General features: G+C 34.1%; 2 protein-coding genes and 3 pseudogenes across 2 annotated transcripts; 2 read left to right on the plus strand and 3 right to left on the minus strand.

Moving 5' to 3' along the window:
- The window catches only part of LOC126588600 (cytochrome f-like), a 980-nt pseudogene extending 606 nt beyond the window's left edge, over nucleotides 1–374 (minus strand).
- A 79-nt stretch (nucleotides 375–453) lies between these two features.
- On the minus strand, nucleotides 454–1,342 carry LOC126588601 (chloroplast envelope membrane protein-like). The gene has a single exon (XM_050253705.1). The coding sequence runs from the start codon at nucleotides 1,274–1,276 to the stop codon at nucleotides 587–589; it is 690 nt and encodes a 229-aa protein (XP_050109662.1). The 5' UTR covers nucleotides 1,277–1,342; the 3' UTR covers nucleotides 454–586.
- A 4,316-nt stretch (nucleotides 1,343–5,658) lies between these two features.
- On the minus strand, nucleotides 5,659–7,398 carry LOC126588598 (ribulose bisphosphate carboxylase large chain-like; annotated as a pseudogene).
- A 134-nt stretch (nucleotides 7,399–7,532) lies between these two features.
- On the plus strand, nucleotides 7,533–9,426 carry LOC126588597 (ATP synthase subunit beta, chloroplastic-like; annotated as a pseudogene).
- Nucleotides 9,352–10,448, plus strand: LOC126588602 (ATP synthase epsilon chain, chloroplastic). Its single transcript, XM_050253706.1, has one exon. It carries the CDS (start codon nucleotides 9,449–9,451, stop codon nucleotides 9,848–9,850), a length of 402 nt encoding a protein of 133 aa, XP_050109663.1. The 5' UTR covers nucleotides 9,352–9,448; the 3' UTR covers nucleotides 9,851–10,448.
- Nucleotides 10,449–19,280: the final 8,832 nt, after the last annotated feature.

Raw genomic sequence — 19,280 nt, forward strand, 5'->3', positions numbered from 1 at the left:
ATACGATCGGGATGGGCTAATTCAAACCCCTCGGGTAAAATAAGAACAACCCCGACATTCAAAGCTCTTTTTTTACCATTAGCAAGAACTTGTTTCAGTTGCAGATCATAAGGAATTCGAACAACTGCTTCAAATACAGTATCAGGAAGTACCGCTTGTGGAGCCTCGATATCCACGAGTTTATTAACTAAATGGCAATTGGCACATACAATACAGCCAGTCGCTTCTCGTGGATTTTCATAACCCTGCTGTGCAAAAATGGGATATGCATTTGAAAGGGGTGCCTGGGTTAGTATATATATCATGAGCGATACGGAAATGGATCGAGTAATCTCTTTCTTTATCCAAGAAAAGGTATTTTTAGTTTGCATGGTCCAATCATTGATCCCGAAAATTTCTACAATAAAATTAGGTAGGTCGCTAGTATAGTTCCCTATCTATAATTTTGCTATTTACTTAAATATTAAATATAAACAATTTTACTGGAATATTGGAGGAATCCCTTGGATGGGTAGTAAGTACAATTTTGAATGTTTTGCTTATGTACAAAGTAACAAATATTATAATTGGATCGTTCGATCACTTTTCAGTCATTCATTGAATGATAAATCACTACAAGTGAAGGAGATACACGATTTAAATAACGAAAGATCCAATATTTAAAAATTGTATCTAAAATGACTGGAAAAGTAGAAACAAGACCGGATATAATTTGATCATTATGAGCAAATCCAAAATCTTTGTAGACAGAGCCAATCATTAATTCCCAACCGTGGGGCGAATGGAATCCTATACATAAATCAGTTAATAAAAGAATAGAAAAAGCTTTTATTGTGTCGCGTAAGTTGTATAGGAATTCTTGAAACCAAGAGTTAAGAATAACAAGTTCTTCATTACCTAGAATAGAATAACCACTTAGAATACCGAAACAGATTATATTTGTCGAGAAGTGTAAAATTGTATGGATGCGATCCTCGTTGTGCATCTTGATCAATTGGATCGTTTCTTTGTAGATTTCGATGCGAGGCTTTTGTAAATGTGTTTCGGGGTATTCCTTTATCATTTCGTCCAAACGTAAGAGTTCCTCTAAGTCTATGAATTCTTTTAGAATACTCTTTTCTTGAATATCATTCAAAAAAATTTCGGATTGCCTAGTATTCCACCAATTAGTAAACCAAGATTCCAGACTTGTATTAAATGAGAGAGAGATCCACCAAGGCAAACATACTATAGATGCAAGATATAGAAGGGAAATTAATACTTTCTTTTTTGCCATTTTTTCGTCTGTGAATTTTAAAATTTTTAATGAACGCACCTCATTCGTTGACTCTATATGATACTAATATTTCAATCAAGCATAAGTTCTATTACAAGTCATCGATGTATTTCCGGATTTTTTTGTGATTCAGCACAACGGTTAGTCCTTGAATTTAGAAAGAATATAGAATAAGAAAGAGCCCTCTTCAAATTAATAGTAGTCGGATTTCGAGACGAAAGAACTCCCGTTCTATCAAAATATCAAATATTTAGAAAAAAAATTCTTTACTTTATGATGAAATGTTTTGTTTTGATATATGATGAATCTATCATTTATATTTGTTACTGAAATGAGTTAAGTGGATTTACATACGCATAAAAAAAATTGTGGACATAAACAATTTAGTTTTAGAATTGTTTCATATACGTTTGCTTTGGCTCGAGTAAGCGTTATGAAGAAACTTCAGTTAAGTTATGCTATAGAAAAAAAAAGATGATTCTTGAGTTTTTTATCTCTTGCAAAGTATTCATTCTTCAGTTCCTTTTTTCAAAATACTTCAATTGGTACAAGTAAGAAATAGGCCAATTCAGCAGCTTTTTGCTCAATCTCTCGTGGAGTAAAATTCTCATCAGTACGAGTCAAGGGAATGGCTCCTTGTCCTTTTATTTCCATATAAAGGACATGACGAGCATAAATACCCTCTTTAATTTCTATTCTGATGGACTGAATGTCTTTCATAAGGAATCGGAGGAATATGCGACAATTTTTTCTAGGAAATCCCCAACGAAAAATACACACTATGCCCTCTTTTATATCTAATCGATCATAACCACTACCTACATTCCACGAAATTGTGCATCACAAATAGGAGCTAATAAAAAGACCTGTGATCCCATAGAAAGACATCACGATACCTTGTGGAAAAAAAATTATTTGCTGAGAAGGAAATAAAGATATAAAATTCCTACCAAAATAACTGGACGTTCCAACTTCCAACCAATAAAAACCCTAATGAACCTAAAAAAGAATAAAGGCCCAACATAAATTACTTGTTTTTCGAGACCCCGCTATAAGTTCTACCCATATACGTTCTGATCGCCAACTCATACTCTAACTAGACCTAGTTGCATTTTATTGGAATTGGGAGAATAACAAAAATAATTTTTTTTTTACTTTTTTTTGTTTCCGAAGTAACTCTCATCAACCAGCACTATTATGATGTGAACCTTTAGAGATAATTCATCAAATTTCTTAGATCCAAACTAAAATAATAACATCCCTTTCATATGATTTCCTAATACATATAGATATATTGACTTTACATTTCAGAAATTCTCCCCGATCCCGATCTGTTTGAAAATAGTTATAATTCATTTATCACGTTTACACATACATAAGAGCTTATGCTCCAAGGAAGCCGCATATTATACCATATTTTACTAAATAGATATCTGTGTTATGATCCAAGTAAGTCTTGAATATATATATATATATATATATATATATATATATATATATATATATATAAGATTTTTAACATAAAGAGATAAAGAAGCCATTGCAATTGCCGGAAATACTAAGCCCACTAAAGGCACAAAAATGGAGGGGAGACTGTTGAGAGTTATCATAGAATGGGTACCTTGATTTAATATTTGTACCTGTTATTTATTGTTATATTTATTGTTTTATATTTGAACCTTATCCTTATATTGTTATAAAGATATTTTATAATTCATATATAATTGTTATATTATACTAAGTATACCTAAGTGAGTATATATATACTTAATAGGGATAGGGAGTCTATAAGTATATGTTTTAAGAAATATATATTAATAAATAAAATACAATAAATATATAAATAAATGGACCTATGCATCTTTCTACATGTTTCTAATTCATCTTTCTACATGTTTCTACATGAAATATATATATACGATAATCCACCCTTTTATTATTTGTATTAGTAGTTATTATCTTTTCTTGTCTTATAAATTTCATAATTTAATAAAATTTTAAAGTATTTCCTAAAAACTCCCAAAGAATTCGTTATAATACGATCCAACAAAAAGGATTCTTAGTGGGGGATTTTTTTCGGGAGATATAGAAAGATGCAAGACCTTGTTAACTAATTCCACGGAAGAAAGTGAAAGAATTCACTCTTTTGTTTAATTGAGATTTCCTAGTTAGTATTAGTAACCAGGAATATCGATAAAAAAACGATCCGGATGGTTCTTTCTACAATTCAATCTTATGTTACCAAAGTCAAAATCCATTCTTCGGATTTTGACTTTGATTCCTATAAATTAAATAACTACTTGATCACCACACATAAAAAAAATTATTAAGTTTTATTCAATTAATACTCTTATTAAATATTAAATTAAGACTCTAAGGCTCTAATCTAATTTTCATTCAAAGGAAAGAAAGCATGTAGCCGAAATAACTCACTCAGAACGCCCTTTAAAGGATTACGTGGTACAATTGGATCGAATAAGCCCTTATGGAATAAATATTCAACCACTTGTGAATCATCAGGTACTGTCTTATTCAATGTTTGTTCAATTACTCTTTTACTTGCAAATGCAATATAAGCATTGGGTTCGGCAATAATGATATCTCCCAACATACCAAAACTAGCCGTCACCCCGCTTGTGGTAGGGGATGTAAGGATTGCTACATAAAATAACTTTTTATTTACTTGATAATCATATAAAGCGGAAGATATTTTAGCCATTTGCATCAAGCTCAAGCTTCCTTCTTGCATGCGTGCTCCTCCGGAAGCACACACTAGAATAAGAGGTAAAAATTGATTGGTAGCATACTCGGCCAAACGTGTGATTTTTTCGCCCACTACAAATCCCATACTACCACCCATAAACTGAAAATCCATAACACCAATTGCTACGGGAATACCATTTAGTTGACCTGTGCCTGTTTGAACAGCCTCAGTTAATCCTGTATTTTTTTTATAAGAATCAATACGATCTTTATAAGGTTCCTCCTCCGAATGAAATTCAATGGGATCCAGAAAGACCATGTCTTCGTTCATAGGATCCCAAGTACCGGGATCAATCGAAAGTTCGATTCTATCAAAACTACTCATTTTCAAATGACATCCACATTGTTCACAAATATTCATTTTTTATTTTAAAATTTTCTTATAATTTAATCCATAACAATTTTTGCATTGAATCCACAAATGCCTGTATTTTTTAGTTACATTTAAATTATTAGAACTTATACTAAAATCACTATCATATGTGCTAGTTTTTATACTGGAACTCTCGCTTTTATTACTATTTACGCTTTCGCCAAAAATGTAACTATAAATGTAGCTGTCACTGTAATTGTTACTGTTGCTTAAAATATAACTATCAATACAAATTTGAGAACCAAGATAACTGTCAATACAACTATTAATGTGATTATTCCAACTATAATGAGAATTAGTATCATACATGTAACGATCGTGGCGAGTATCGTCACTTTGGGGTGCATTATTCATATAACTAGAAGTCTGATAACTATAAAAAGAACTTTTTTGTTCACTTAGAAAAGAACGGTTGTTGTCAATCTCAAAATTTTTATTTTCAATATCAAAATATATGGAATAACTGTCCCTATTACTATCCCTTACGAAAAAAGTGTCATCAGTTATGAAATTCTGAATGTATCTGTCGCCGACTAAATGATCAACATTACTGTAATTAGACTTGTCACTAAAATTAAAAATGTCTTTATCCATATCATTTAAAATTGGATCTTCACTTACACTGGTATTTTCAAAAGGACCAAGACTGTCCATTGATTTACTTAGCCTACACCTGTATTCTAACTCCTCGTTAAACAACATCGAATCGAACCACCATTTTTCCATAGAACTTTCTTGCCCCTCATTTACATGAAAATACAATAGATGAATAGTCATTCCATGAAAATCATTTGAATATTCCGATCAGAATAAGCATATAAATCCAATCACTAGGGTTAGTAACTAATAATGAGGGGATATTGAAAAGAAAAAAAATAGTAGTTTCTCCTATGCTATGAATATAAAGGAATATAAATAACCTTTTTCGTAAAATCTCGCCTACTAATATAATAAGTTTATATTTCAACACAAAATGAAAAGGACAATATACATGATGGGTAGAAGAAGTTGTGATACTTGGCTCGATCATGATCCAAAAACGCAGGATCCGGAGATAATAATATATAAAAAAAAATAGTATAAGAATGCACCAATCCTAGGGATCCATAGGATTAATTGTGGATCCAACACAACAATAAAAAAAAGAGTTTAAGTTGTTTCGTCTTATATTTTTGTATTTAAGATCTTGTATATCTATATAAGTATGTATCTCTCAAAAATCTATACATCTATACAATAGGATCTTTTTATTGTATTCGGCTCAATCCTTTTAGTAAAAGATTGGGCCGAGTTTAATTTCAATTTTAATTTCAATTCAATTAAGAGAACTAATAGTAAGTAATTACTGGATTACAAAGTATCCATTGCTTCGAATTCGAATTTGATCTCCTTCCATATTTCACAAGCAGCAGCTAGTTCAGGACTCCATTTACTAGCCTCACGAATAATTTCATTACCCTCACGAGCAAGATCACGTCCCTTATTACGAGCTTGTACACATGCTTCTAGAGCTACTCGATTAGCTACGGCACCAAGTGCATTTCCCCAAGGGTGTCCTAAAGTTCCGCCACCAAATTGTAGTACAGAATCATCTCCAAAGATCTCGATCAGAGCAGGCATATGCCAAACGTGAATACCCCCTGAAGCCACAGGCAAAACACTTGGCAGAGAGACCCAATCTTGAGTGAAATAAATACAGCGGCTTCGATCTTTTTCAACAAAATCATCACGTAGTAAATCAACAAAGCCTAAAGTAATCTCTCTTTCCCCTTCAAATTTACCTATTACGGTACTAGCGTGTATATGATCTCCACCAGACATACGTAACGCTTTAGCTCGTACACGAAAGTGTATACCATGATTCTTCTGTCTATCGATAACTGCATGCATTGCACAGTGGATGTGAAGAAGTAAACCATTATCTCGGCAATAATGAGCCAAGCTAGTATTTGCAGTGAATCCCCATGTTAAGTAATCATGCATTACGATTGGAACCCCCAATTCTCTAGCAAATACAGCTCTTTTGATCATCTATTCGCATGTACTTGCAGTAGCGTTTAAGTAATGCCCTTTGATTTCACCTGTTTCAGCCTGTGCTTTATAAATTGCTTCGGCAAAAAATAAGAAACGGTCTCTCCAATGCATAAATGGTTGGGAATTAACATTCTCATCATCTTTGGTAAAATCAAGTCCACCGCGTAGACATTCATAAACTGCTCTACCATAATTCTTGGCGGATAACCCCAATTTTGGTTTTATAGTACATCCCAATAGAGGGCGGCCATACTTGTTCAATTTATCTCTCTTAACTTGGATACCATGAGGCGGGCCCTGGAAAGTTTTAACATAAGCAGAAGGGATTCACAAATCCTCCAGACGTAAAGCGCGCAAGGCCTTGAACCCAAACACATTACCTACAATGGAAGTAAACATGTTAGTAACAGAACCTTCTTCAAAAAGGTCTAAGGGGTAAGCTACATAAGCAATAAATTGACTTTCTTCTCCAGCAACAGGCTCGATGTGGTAGCATCAACCTTTGTAACGATCAAGACTGGTAAGACCATCAGTCCATACAGTTGTCCATGTACCAGTAGAAGATTCAGCAGCTACCGCGGCCCCTGCTTCCTCAGGTGGAACTCCAGGTTCAGGAGTTACTCGAAATGCTGCCAAAATATCAGTATCTTTAGTTTCATAGTCAGGAGTATAATAAGTCAATTTATAATCTTTAACACCAGCTTTGAATCCAACACTTGCTTTAGTCTCTGTTTGTGGTGACATAAGTCCCTCCCTATAACTAATCAATTAGAAATTCTCACAAGAACAAGGTCTACTCGACATAAATTATGAAGTTAAAGAAACCTTTCACAGGAATCTTTCACAAAACTATCAACTAATATTATCAACTAATCAGAACGGTTCGTTATTAGACCGTGGTATTTGATTCGCCAAATACATCATTATTGTATACTATTTCATATGTATGGCGCAACCCAATCTTTGTTTTTCAAGTTTCTAATATCTTACTTTTTTTAATCGAAATATCTAAATAATAAGAAACTCGCTCTTGACAGTGATATATGTTGTATATGTAAATCCTAAATATAAAAATATGCATAATTCGTCCATAAACATGAAAAATACTAGGCTAAAAATAATAGGCTAAGCGTAAATCGATATGCTGATATCGTAAATAAGGACCAATGAGATAGAAAAAATAAATCGTAATTTATAGGGTTGGGATTCGAATTCCATAGATAATATGGAAGGTATTGTCTATAATGATAGGCAAATAAAAGACTTTATCAAAAAAATATTTCATACACTTGATGTTTTGAAAATGGGTTTTGGTTGAATTTTTCAATTCACTGAAATTGAATAAGTAAACAATTGAATTGGATTCAGTTGGATGGTACCAACGAAATCGAGCGCTAAGGCCTATTTCTTATTGAATTAACTGATCAACTTAACTTGTTTTGCTATCGAACATTTATTTTTTATTTCAGTAATTTTCGCAAAAAAATTCGACATATTTTATTATGAGAATAAATCCTACTACTTCTGGTCCTGGGGTTCCTGCACTTGAAAAAAAAAACTTGGGGCGTATAGCTCAAATCATTGGTCCGGTACTGGATGTAGCTTTTCCACCGGGCAAGATGCCTAATATTTACAACGTTCTGGTAGTTAGGGGTCGAGATGATGTTGGTCAACAAACTAATGTGACTTGTGAAGTACAACAATTATTAGGAAATAATCGAGTTAGAGTTGTAGCTATGAGTGCTACAGATGGTCTAAAGAGAGGAATGAAAGTGATTGACACCGGAGCTTCTCTAAGTGTTCCAGTCGGCGGAGCGACTCTAGGACGAATTTTCAACGTGCTTGGAGAGTCGGTTGATAATTTAGGTCTTGTAGATACTCACACAACATCTCCTATTCATAGATATGCACCTACCTTTATACAGTTAGATACAAAATTATCTATTTTTGAAACAGGAATTAAAGTAGTAGACCTTTTAGCCCCTTATCGTCGTGGAGGAAAATAAGGACTATTCGGAGGAGCTGGAGTAGGTAAAACAGTACTCATTATGGAATTGATCAACAACATTGCCAAAGCTCACGGGGGTGTATCCGTATTTGGCGGAGTAGATGAACGTACTCGTGAAGGAAATGATCTTACATGGAAATGAAAGAATGTGGAGTAATTAATGAACAAAATATTGCAGAATCAAAAGTAGCTCTAGTCTACGGTCAGATGAATGAACCACCAGGAGCTCGTATGAAAGTAGGTTTAACCGCCCTAACTATGGCTGAATATTTTCGAGATGTTAATGAACAAGACGTACTTCTATTTATCGACAATATCTTCTGTTTTGTCCAAGTAGGATCCGAAGTATCCACTTTATTGGGTAGAATGCCTTCCGCTGTGGGTTATCAACCTACCCTTAGTACTGAAATGGGTACTTTACAAGAAAGAATTACTTCTACCAAAAAGGGGTCTATAACTTCTATTCAAGCAGTTTGTGTACTTGTGGACGATTTGACCGATCCTGCTCCGACCATGACATTTGCACATTTAGATGCTACTACCGTACTATCAAGAGGATTAGCTGCCAAGGGTATCTATCCAACAGTTTATCCTTTAGATTCAACATCAACTATGCTCCAACCTCGTATCGTCGGTGAAGAACATTATGAAACTACGCAAAGGGTTAAAGAAACTTTACAACATTACAAAGAACTTCAAGACATTATAGCTATCCTTGGGTTGGACGAATTATCTGAAGACAATTGCTTAACCATAGCAAGAGCACGAAAAATTGAGCGTTTCTTATCACAACCCTTTTTCGCAGCAGTAGTATTTACCGGTTCCCCAGGAAAATATGTTGGTTTAGCAAAAACAATTAGAGGGTTTTAATTGATCCTTTCTGGAGAATTAGACAGCCTTCCTGAGCAGGCCTTTTATTTGGTAGGTAACATCGATGAAGCTACTGCGAAAGCTACGACCTTAGGAACTTAGAAATGGAGAGTAAATTGAAAAAATGACCTTAAATCTTTGTGTACTGACCCCGAATCGAATTGTTTGGAATTCGGAAGTGAAAGAAATTATTTTATCTACTAATAGTGGACAAATTGGCGTATTACCCAATCATGCACCTATTGCCATAGCTATAGATATCGGTATTTTGAGAATACGCCTTAACGACCAATGGTTAACGATGGCTCTAATGGGTGGTTTTGCTAGAATAGGCAATAATGAGATCACGGTTTTAGTAAATGATGCAGAGAAGGGTAGTGACATTGATCCACAAGAAGCTCAACAAACTCTTGAAACAACGGAAGCTAATTTGAGGAAAGCTGAAGGCAAGAGACAAAGAATTGAGGCAAATTTAGCTCTCAGACGAGCTAGGACACGAGTAGAGGCTATTAATGTGATGTCTTAACTAGTCTAGTTGGTCCGTCCGAATAAGCAAAATAAGGTGTATAAACAGAACTTCTGTTTATACACCTTATTTTGCTTATTCGTCCCTAATTTTGTTCCTGCCGATTGAATAAGAATCAATTCCAATCAAGTGGAATAAAATTCTAATGAAACAAAAACGATAAAAAAAGATATTAAAGAAGATGAGTAGAAAAACTTATTAGATACCATTGACTTTGGTATCTAATAAGTTCTACCTACTATTGAATTTGAACCAATCACTCCCGCCGTATGAAAGCAATACTCTAACCACTGAGTTAAGTAGGTCATTTATCATCACAAAGAGAAACAAATGGGACCTATCACATTGATGGATTATAAATGTAATATTACTTATAAGCAATACCAATCAAATGTATCAAAGAGATATAATGTTGGATCGTGTAATATTCATCTTGACAAGAAATTATCTACATGATAAAATATGTATCACAAGGGCTATAGCTCAGTTAGGTAGAGCAACTCGTTTACACGCGCGCCAATGTTTTTCAGAGGAGTCTCCATCATGTAATCAAAAAAATATTTGATCTTATTGAGAAATCGATGTCTTACTCTATGAATTTTAGGCAAGGTTCTAAAAAACGATAGGCGCTAGTCGGGCGGTGGACAGGGGCCTAGCGCCTAGGCGGCTAGGCGGGCGCATAGGCGGCCTAGGCGGATTTATGTAAATTTATTATATATCTTGTAAATAAGTGTTTATTTACACCTAAAAACAAACTATACTTCTATGGATACTAACATAATCATAAAATGCAAAAATAAAAGTAAAAAAATACACAAAGTATATACATCCAAAATAACATAACCCAAAAAGACCTTGTATATTTAGTTATTTACAAAGAAAACCCTAACCTAAAGATGATAAAAGATTTGACAAACTCCTAGATATTTTGTTTAATTTATTATATATTCTCAATCCATTATTTATTAAAAAGTAATTTCTTTCCAAAAAAAATAATAATAATTTCCTTTATTAATTGAATCATTTCTGATTCTGACACCCAAACCCATTAACATCCATTTACTTTTCTTTATGCGTCAATTCCAAAGTCCCATCCCTTCTCTTCACTTCTCCCTACCCAAACCCATTTACTCTCATCTCCTTTTTCTTTAAGCCGTCAATTCCAAAGTCTCCAATCTCTATCCCCTCTCTTCGCTTCTCCCTGGTTTAAGCAAGCCTTGCCCAGTTACCCTCTCCCTGCAGTGTCGTCCTGTCATCGACCAAACAAGCCTTCATATTCATCAAAACACAGATCCCGACCAACCCAACTCAAAAATCAACTGAATTGTGTAGGCCAGTGTAGTGGTGATCCCCGACGTCGATGGTTTCAAGAAGTTCCAGACAGCTCTCTCTCTCTTATTTCAACAACAAAATTGCAGATCTCTCTCTCCTTCCTCAACAGATCACTCTATTGTCGTTAGTACAAAGAGTTTTTTTTTTGTTACAAAACAAAGAGGCCGCTGAGGCCGCCTAGCCCGCGTTGCCTGCCCAACGACCGCCTAGCCCGTCTAGCAGCCGCCTAGATACCGATTTATAGCCCTTCCGATTTGTTAAACGATTTCATAATAATCGCGACGGAGGCCCGCCATCCAGCGCCTAGGCGGCAGCCTAGCCCACGGTTTAGAACACTGCTTTTAGGGAACAAAACAAGAGAACAATAGCCTGACAAAGGGTTTGGTCCGATTCGGTTGCCTATTTAGGTGTCAGAACCCCTCATTGATTTGAGATATTGATAAGGTGAATTCCCTGTCTATTCAATGCCAGGCATAATGAGTATAAGGACCTCAAAAAAACTCTCTTTTCGTTCTTATGAACTTTAATGTGTATGAAGTTTTAGTTTTGATTCAAGAGGGCGATAGAAACTCTATTTAACTTAAGTTGATCTAGGACAGAAGCATACCTTCGTCAGGATAACCCTTCTTTGAAACACTTTGGTAGTGCTCCTGGATTGGAGTGAATCCACATAATAAATCAGAGCACGTGGAACCATCTTTTTATCTTTCTGTCAAGAAAAATGTGGTAGACTAGCCGATATTTATATCAGTTAATGAAAGAGCCCAATGCAAAAAAATGCACGTTGGGTCTTTGAAACAGTTCAAATCATTTTGATAATAAGAAGTTTGATCTTTTTTACAGAGAAGGTCTACGATTCGAGTCCGTATAGCCCTAAAACCTAAAAATGAAAATAAAAAATGAAAAGAAAATGAAAATATGCTATATTTTATATATATAGTATATGTATATAGTATATAAATAAAATATGTATATAGTATATAAATAAAAGTATATGTATATAGTATATAAATATAAAAAAAGTATATGTATATAAATTATAAATAAAAAATTATCTATTATCTAATAAATTAGATTCTAAATTATCTATATATTCTAAATTCGATATATATAGAAAATATATTCTAAATTATATATAGAAATATATAATCTATATTTTTAAATTATATATAGAAATATATAATCTATATTTTATAGATTTCTATTTTCTATTTATAATATATATAATAAAATTCTATAGAATTCGAAATTATAAACAAAAAATTATATTTTCGATTTGTAATTCGTTTTCTTTAGTGTAATCTGAATTGCGGCGAAAACGAGAGAAACAAATGAAACTGGGGGATTCGATCAAAATAAACTGTTGTTTTGACTAAACAGTTATGGATTATTTTACAATTTATTCTAATTCGAATCAACTAGTACGGTATATTTTCCACATTAATAGGAGTACGTCTATGTTTCTGCTTTACGAATATGATTTTTTCTAGGCATTTCTGATAGTATCAAGTGTTATTCCTATTTTGGCATTTCTAATTTCCGGAGTTTTAGCCCCGATTAGCAAAGGACCAAAAAAACTTTCGAGTTATGAATCGGGAATAGAACCAATGGGGGATGCTTGGTTACAATTTAGAATCCGTTATTATATGTTTGCTCTAGTTTTTGTTGTTTTTGATGTTGAAACAGTTTTTCTTTATCCATGGGCAATGAGTTTCGATGTATTTGGAGTATACGTATTTATAGAAGCTTTAATTTTCGTGCTTGTCCTAATTGTTGGTTCAATTTATGCATGGCGAAAAGGAGCATTGTAATGGTCTTAGCTCTTGAATAGTCATCAAACAATAAAAAAAAAGATTGAGACAGTTATGACTTCCATTATTGAATTTCCTTTACTTGATCGAACAACCCAAAATTCAGTTATTTCAACTACATCAAGTGATCTTTCAAATTGGTCAAGACTCTCCAGTTTGTGGCCGCTTCTCTATGGTACCAGTTGTTGCTTCATTGAATTTGCTTCATTAATAGGCTCACAATTCGACTTTGATCGTTATGGACTGGTACCACGATCCAGTCCTAGACAGGCAGACCTAATTTTAACAGCAGGCACAGTAACAATGAAAATGGCTCCTTCTTTAGTAAGATTATATGAACAAATGCCTAAACCAAAATATATTATTGCTATGGGAGCATGCACAATTACAGGGGGGATGTTCAGTACCAATTCTTATAGTACTGTTCAGGGAGTTGATAAGCTAATTCATGTGGATGTCTATTCCTATGGATATCAACTTATTTAAATTTAATCAAAATAAAAGAAAATTTTCTCAAAAAAATTCAAAAGTTGGAAATCTATAATAAGTTCTGCAAAATTTCTATAGTGAATCAATAAATATCGTTGATATTCATTGATTTTCTTATCTCTCGCCAATATAGGATCAAGTTTACCTATCAGCCCTTTTCATATTGATTTTCGAACATTTCAATGGAAATATCTCCTATATCATCCTTTTGACCTTTTTAAACTCTAATATCGGCATGTGATGTTATTATAAGTGCGACTACCTGCTGATTTATAATAAAAATCGTGGGTACAATGTTTGATAAGTAAATATACTTGTTATAAGATTTATTGGAATATCGCATTGTGTGTTAAATGCGGTGAAAAATCTCCAACACTTCATTTACTAAAATTGTGTGAACCAAAAACGATATTTTTGTATCACGTTTTGTATATTAGTCGTCGCATACACATGAAAAACCAAAACGTGATACAAAAATATGCATACATGGACAAAGTCAATTTGTAAGAACAGTGTGCTTGCCCGAAAACCACGAATTCAAATCCAAACTTTTCTTGGCATGCTTATTCATTTATTTAGGAAGGTAGTGACGTTTTTTGAGGAATAAATTAATTATTAAGTTTAACGAAATTAATTTACTTTAATTAATCCATCAATTATTAGTCTATATTTCAAGAAATATTCTAATCTAATATAAATTACGGAATGAAATTTAGACTGACATGTTGAGGAGCACATTATTCTAGTTAATTTAGAGACCGTTTCATAATTATTTTGTTTTTATTATTTAAACTAGCAAAGAGCACACACTTTGTGTGTGTTAACAATTTCTCTTAATAAGTGCATTTTTTTTAATGTTACATAATTACTATTTTGTCCTCCTTATGTAAATATTGTGTATCAAAAGTGAGGGTAAAATTGAAAAAATAAGTATAAAAAAGAGGGTAAAATAGGGATATGATTGTCATTTTGTCAAAAGGTACAAAATTACTATTTTTCCCTCCTTTTGTCAATAATGTGTATAAAAATGAGGGCAAAATAGGAAAAAAAGTTGACAATAATAGTTTAGATAAACTGATGTTTGTTACTACTTTTAAGCTTAAAAAAATTAAAATTAAAAACTAAAAATTGAGACACAAATTTTGTAAACTTAAGAGGGTAACTTTCGGATTCATGTACTGAAAATTGTAATTTTTAAAATAATAAAAATGTTGTAAAATCGACAGTGTATGCAGTGGAATAAAAGAAACAAGACACAAAATTTACGAGGTTCCTCTACAGTTAGTGTGACTGGAGTACGTTATCAGGGCGGCAGTGGTGCTTTCATTATAATTTGGAATAATAGGAGTACAAAGATAACTCTCACTATTCTTTCATCTCCTCTTTCTCTCTTTTTCTTCTCTTTCTTCTATCACAATTTCTTCTGTGAACTTCTCGCACATTTAAAGACTTATGTGGGGTTTGTATTTATATAGAAAATGTGTCGTATGAAGGAAGCTTCAGCATATAGTGGAAGGACCCATTATTTAATTCTTTGAGTGGACATCCACTGTTCTACAACACTCCCCCTTGGATGGCCACAAGTCTTCGATTGACTCGTTAAAATCTTGATCTGTTTTTGGATGCTCCCCCTAATTTCAAATCATTTAGGCTAATCGTTGATCATTTTGCTTTGGTTTCTTAGTAAGAAGAGTTGCCGAAAAATGGTGCTTTACTTGTTAACTTTCCATAGGCTATTTCTTGAAATGAGCTGGAGGGATTTCTGCTAGACTTGCATCAAAGATCTGAATTTACTCTTTTTATCTGGAGCGGAATTTGATTCAAGGGTGGTGGACACTTGATCTTGAATCAGACTTGTGATTTCTTTAAGGACTTCGAGGCTTGATCTTGAATGAAATTGGACCATGAGGAGCTTCACGTGGCAAGTGATCTTCGGCTTTGTCGGGGATGAATCAGCACGTGTTCATTGCGTTTGTCTCCACATGCTTCAATATATCATTTTCACTTGCCTTACTTGTTCTCCTTGCATAAGTAGTATTTCCTCTGGTTTTCCTCATGCATGTGTGGCACCTTCTCTTCTAGGATTTGTCCACTGATGCAGGAATAGAATGCAACCTTTGCATTTGAATGGTTCATCACTTCTCAGCGACTCATCATGCTTGGCAGCTCCAATTATCATATCAGCAGTTTAAAATGAGTACTCGAGAGCAATGCTAGGTAAGCAATCAGGAAAGGTTCCAGGCAGTCGGTTCCTTACCGAAAGTTTGAGTAGAGGTTCCGACATATTGCTTTCTTTATCCTTGTCTTTGCAGGTAAGAACAAGGACTAAGGAAATGACAGGAAGATTGCATGATATGAGATACTCTTGCTCTCGTCCCTGATGATATGAGGTACTCTTGCTCTGGTATGACTTGTTTTGAAGAGGTATTCTCGGAGAGGAAGAAAACTGAGTATTTCGATATGCTTTGTTGAAGATATATTCTCGGAGATGAAAGAAAGTTAGGAGTTTTGGATGTATGCCTTGCCATGGAATAGAGGATGAAGGTCGACATATATAGAGATTTCCCAATAGCAAGTGGTGGTGCGGTGTCTTTACTCTTGTCAGCAACTGTTGTGTAATTAGAATAGTAAGATTTACGCGTTTTCAACTTTGTCAGAGATCTTTTACAAAGTTGCACGCGATATCAGAAAAAGCTGAGATTGTGTTTGAAAAATGCCAACGAACTTTATTTAGGAAAATCTGGCTTTTGAAATTCGAATAGCGGTGCCTCTTCAATCTCTGAACAAATGGCTATGTTGCCTCTTCTTTTATAGAGACATCTATTATGTTCAAGAGTATGCTTAGAAAGTTACTACCTGTAGAAATGTTTCCCTTCTTGCACTTCTGAGATTTTATTTAACTTTTTTTTTCTTCATCATTTCTGAAAATGGCTTTCCCATCTAACATTTGTTTAGATTTGAGTCTTAGGATTGATACAGACGAGCATCGTCATGATAATATATGGTGTCCGTTATTCTTATCTTCTAATGGTCCTCTTACAGTTGGGGACTCTGTGATGAAGAATAACATAACCACTACTGTGGTAGCTAGGAATCTTCTTACTCCAAATGATAACATAATCCTTTCAAAACGGTCTGACGAGTTGGCCGTTCAAAACTCTTTGGCTCTCAGTGTTTAGTGTGCGGACTCTGTATCCAATATGGGCCAACGCCTACTTACTTAAACTCGTCAAGTTGAATCATTGATGGCTGAGGTGGCAAGTCTTAAACAAGATATCAAAGGGCTCAAGCACGAGAATATAGTGTTACACGTGCTTGCAAATAATTACTCGAAGAGAATGAAAAGAAAGCTTGACCAGCTGCAGGAATCTGAAAGTCGGATTCAAAGTGATCACTAGAGGTTCGTTGCTAGATTTCGAAAGCAACTGATGCCTTCCCTTTATGGTGTTTTGCCAAGTACTGGAGTGCCACATGATCAATCTCCAGTGCCTCTTCCTTCTGGGATACTGCCGAGCACTGAGGCTTCACATGAGCAACCTTTGTAAAGGCTTCATCCTGTTTGTTTGTTTTAACTCATGTGTATGCACATATTTGTAATTTCTTAGAGATATTAATAGATAAACTTTATTTCATTCAATGTATTGTGCAAAATACAATAAAGCATATACTTCACTAAAATGTGTTACTTCTTGACTAAATATCAATTTACCTTTACCCTCACGAAGATAAATGATCATTCTTAGTGTCAACATTATTTGAGTATTTAACTCATAATGTTTAATCCATATGGTTCTTTTAATATCATAAACATCATGGATAAGATTCGTGTTGGTAAATTGTTCGATCTGTAGCTCGAGATAATATTTCTCTCAACACTTTATAATATTTCTTGACTCTTCAGGAGTCCCAATTTAATATCATCAACTCTTCAGGAGTTCTAATTTAAAGTCATTGACTCTTGCAAGAGATTTTAGTACGTTGCAACAATATCATAGTGATAGTACTCACTAAGGCAATTTATATCATTCATTGGTATTGAGTACATATTTCATGCCTTACCCTTCAGGGGCTTACTTCAAGCAATTTGAATCCTTCAGGGATTTTCTACACTTCATGACACATTTTCCTTTGGAATTTATACAGAGCAATTTGCTCCCATGTATACTTGAGGGATTTACTTATGGAGATATGATGTGGGCAACTCACAACCCTTCGTATATAATTCTCCATTCATGTGAACTCATTTACAAGAGTATAATTTCAGGTTTCAATTAGTAACCTTGTGTCATATCATGTGAGTGTATTACACTGTATTACAAATGCCCATATGTAAACTCCTTGATTCAACATCTTTTGGCTATTTGTATTGTATTCAAGAATATAGGTTCATTTTTTCACGTTCTTACAAAATTGTAATGGAATTGCCTTTCTCCATTTTTGGCCAATAATTTTGTTGATGAAAAAAAACGGGACTCAATATCAACACAGTTCATTGATGATTTTGTAGCTACTTATAAAAACCAAAATTACCATTGGTTATCATCAATCCATGATCCCATATTCTCATGTGCATGCGCATGCATAAAAGCTTTTCATTTCTTTGGATATCCATTGCCTCTTCAAGGGCATTATATTATCTCTTCTAGGATAGTCATAATTTAGATAATGCAGATCATAACCTCCTATTGAGCGTTATAGAGCTTGGATTTTAATCTCTACTTCCGGAGAGTTGAGCCATTGGAACCTATACATCTATCATACTTCATGCATAAGACATCAACATTCCAATGTTCGCGGATTATCGTATATTCATGCGGCGACTGTAATGCTTCTGGCATGCAACAATTATGATTCGGGAATGCAATAGTTCAATAGTGTCATATTCTTCTTCTTTCGAATGACTGAACCTTTTGAGTCTGAAGGTCTGCCACGCTTCAGGCGTACAATAGATAAATCATTTGCTGCCTCATTATTATTATTTTTTTTCAACAAGGACATCAATTCTTGTAGACACATTTGCAGCAAATATATGTGATTTCATCACTTTCTTGCATCATTAAATGTATCTAGCATTTGATTGATACATCGTTGCATCATTCAATTATTCTTACTTCATTTTCATGTTGATAACTTCATGAATCAAAATAAGATAAATTCTCTTCGTTCTTCTAGAACGGTCTTTTCTCATCATTCTTCTAGAATGATATTTTCTCATCGTTCTTCTGGAACGATGTTATTTTCTCCCCCTAACGGTGGGAAAATTGTCTTATCAAAATGATAGTCTGCAAACCACGCGGTAAACATATCCCCAGTCAAGGGTTCCAAAATTGAATGATAGATGGTGTTCAACATGGCCTAATCTGCGATGATGCCTCATTTCAATACGTTGTGGCAGTGCAATAGGCACATAGATAACACAACCAAAAACTCGTAAATGTATAATGTTTGGCTAGTTTCCAAACACGAGTTGTATTAAGAACTATTAATGGTTGGTAACATGTCTCAACCGAATTAATAATGCATCATGCAAAATAGCATGTACCCATGAAAAAACTGGCAATTTTGTTTTCATGAGTAGAGCAATGGTAATCAATTTCATCCGTTTAATAAATGTTTTTGCTAAACCATTTTGAGTATGGACATAAGAAACTTTTGGTCCTTATTTAATAGTCTGTAGACTGAGACTCTTATGGTTTTTATTACAATTAAGTTGAGGCACTACGACACTTCAAACTTACGGTACTCATCTAGGAACTTCACATCTTGATCTTCAGGATCAAGGGACTTCATGCATGATC

Source organism: Malus sylvestris, chromosome 11 (genome assembly GCF_916048215.2).
Source record: "Malus sylvestris chromosome 11, drMalSylv7.2, whole genome shotgun sequence".
NCBI lineage: Eukaryota > Viridiplantae > Streptophyta > Magnoliopsida > Rosales > Rosaceae > Malus > Malus sylvestris.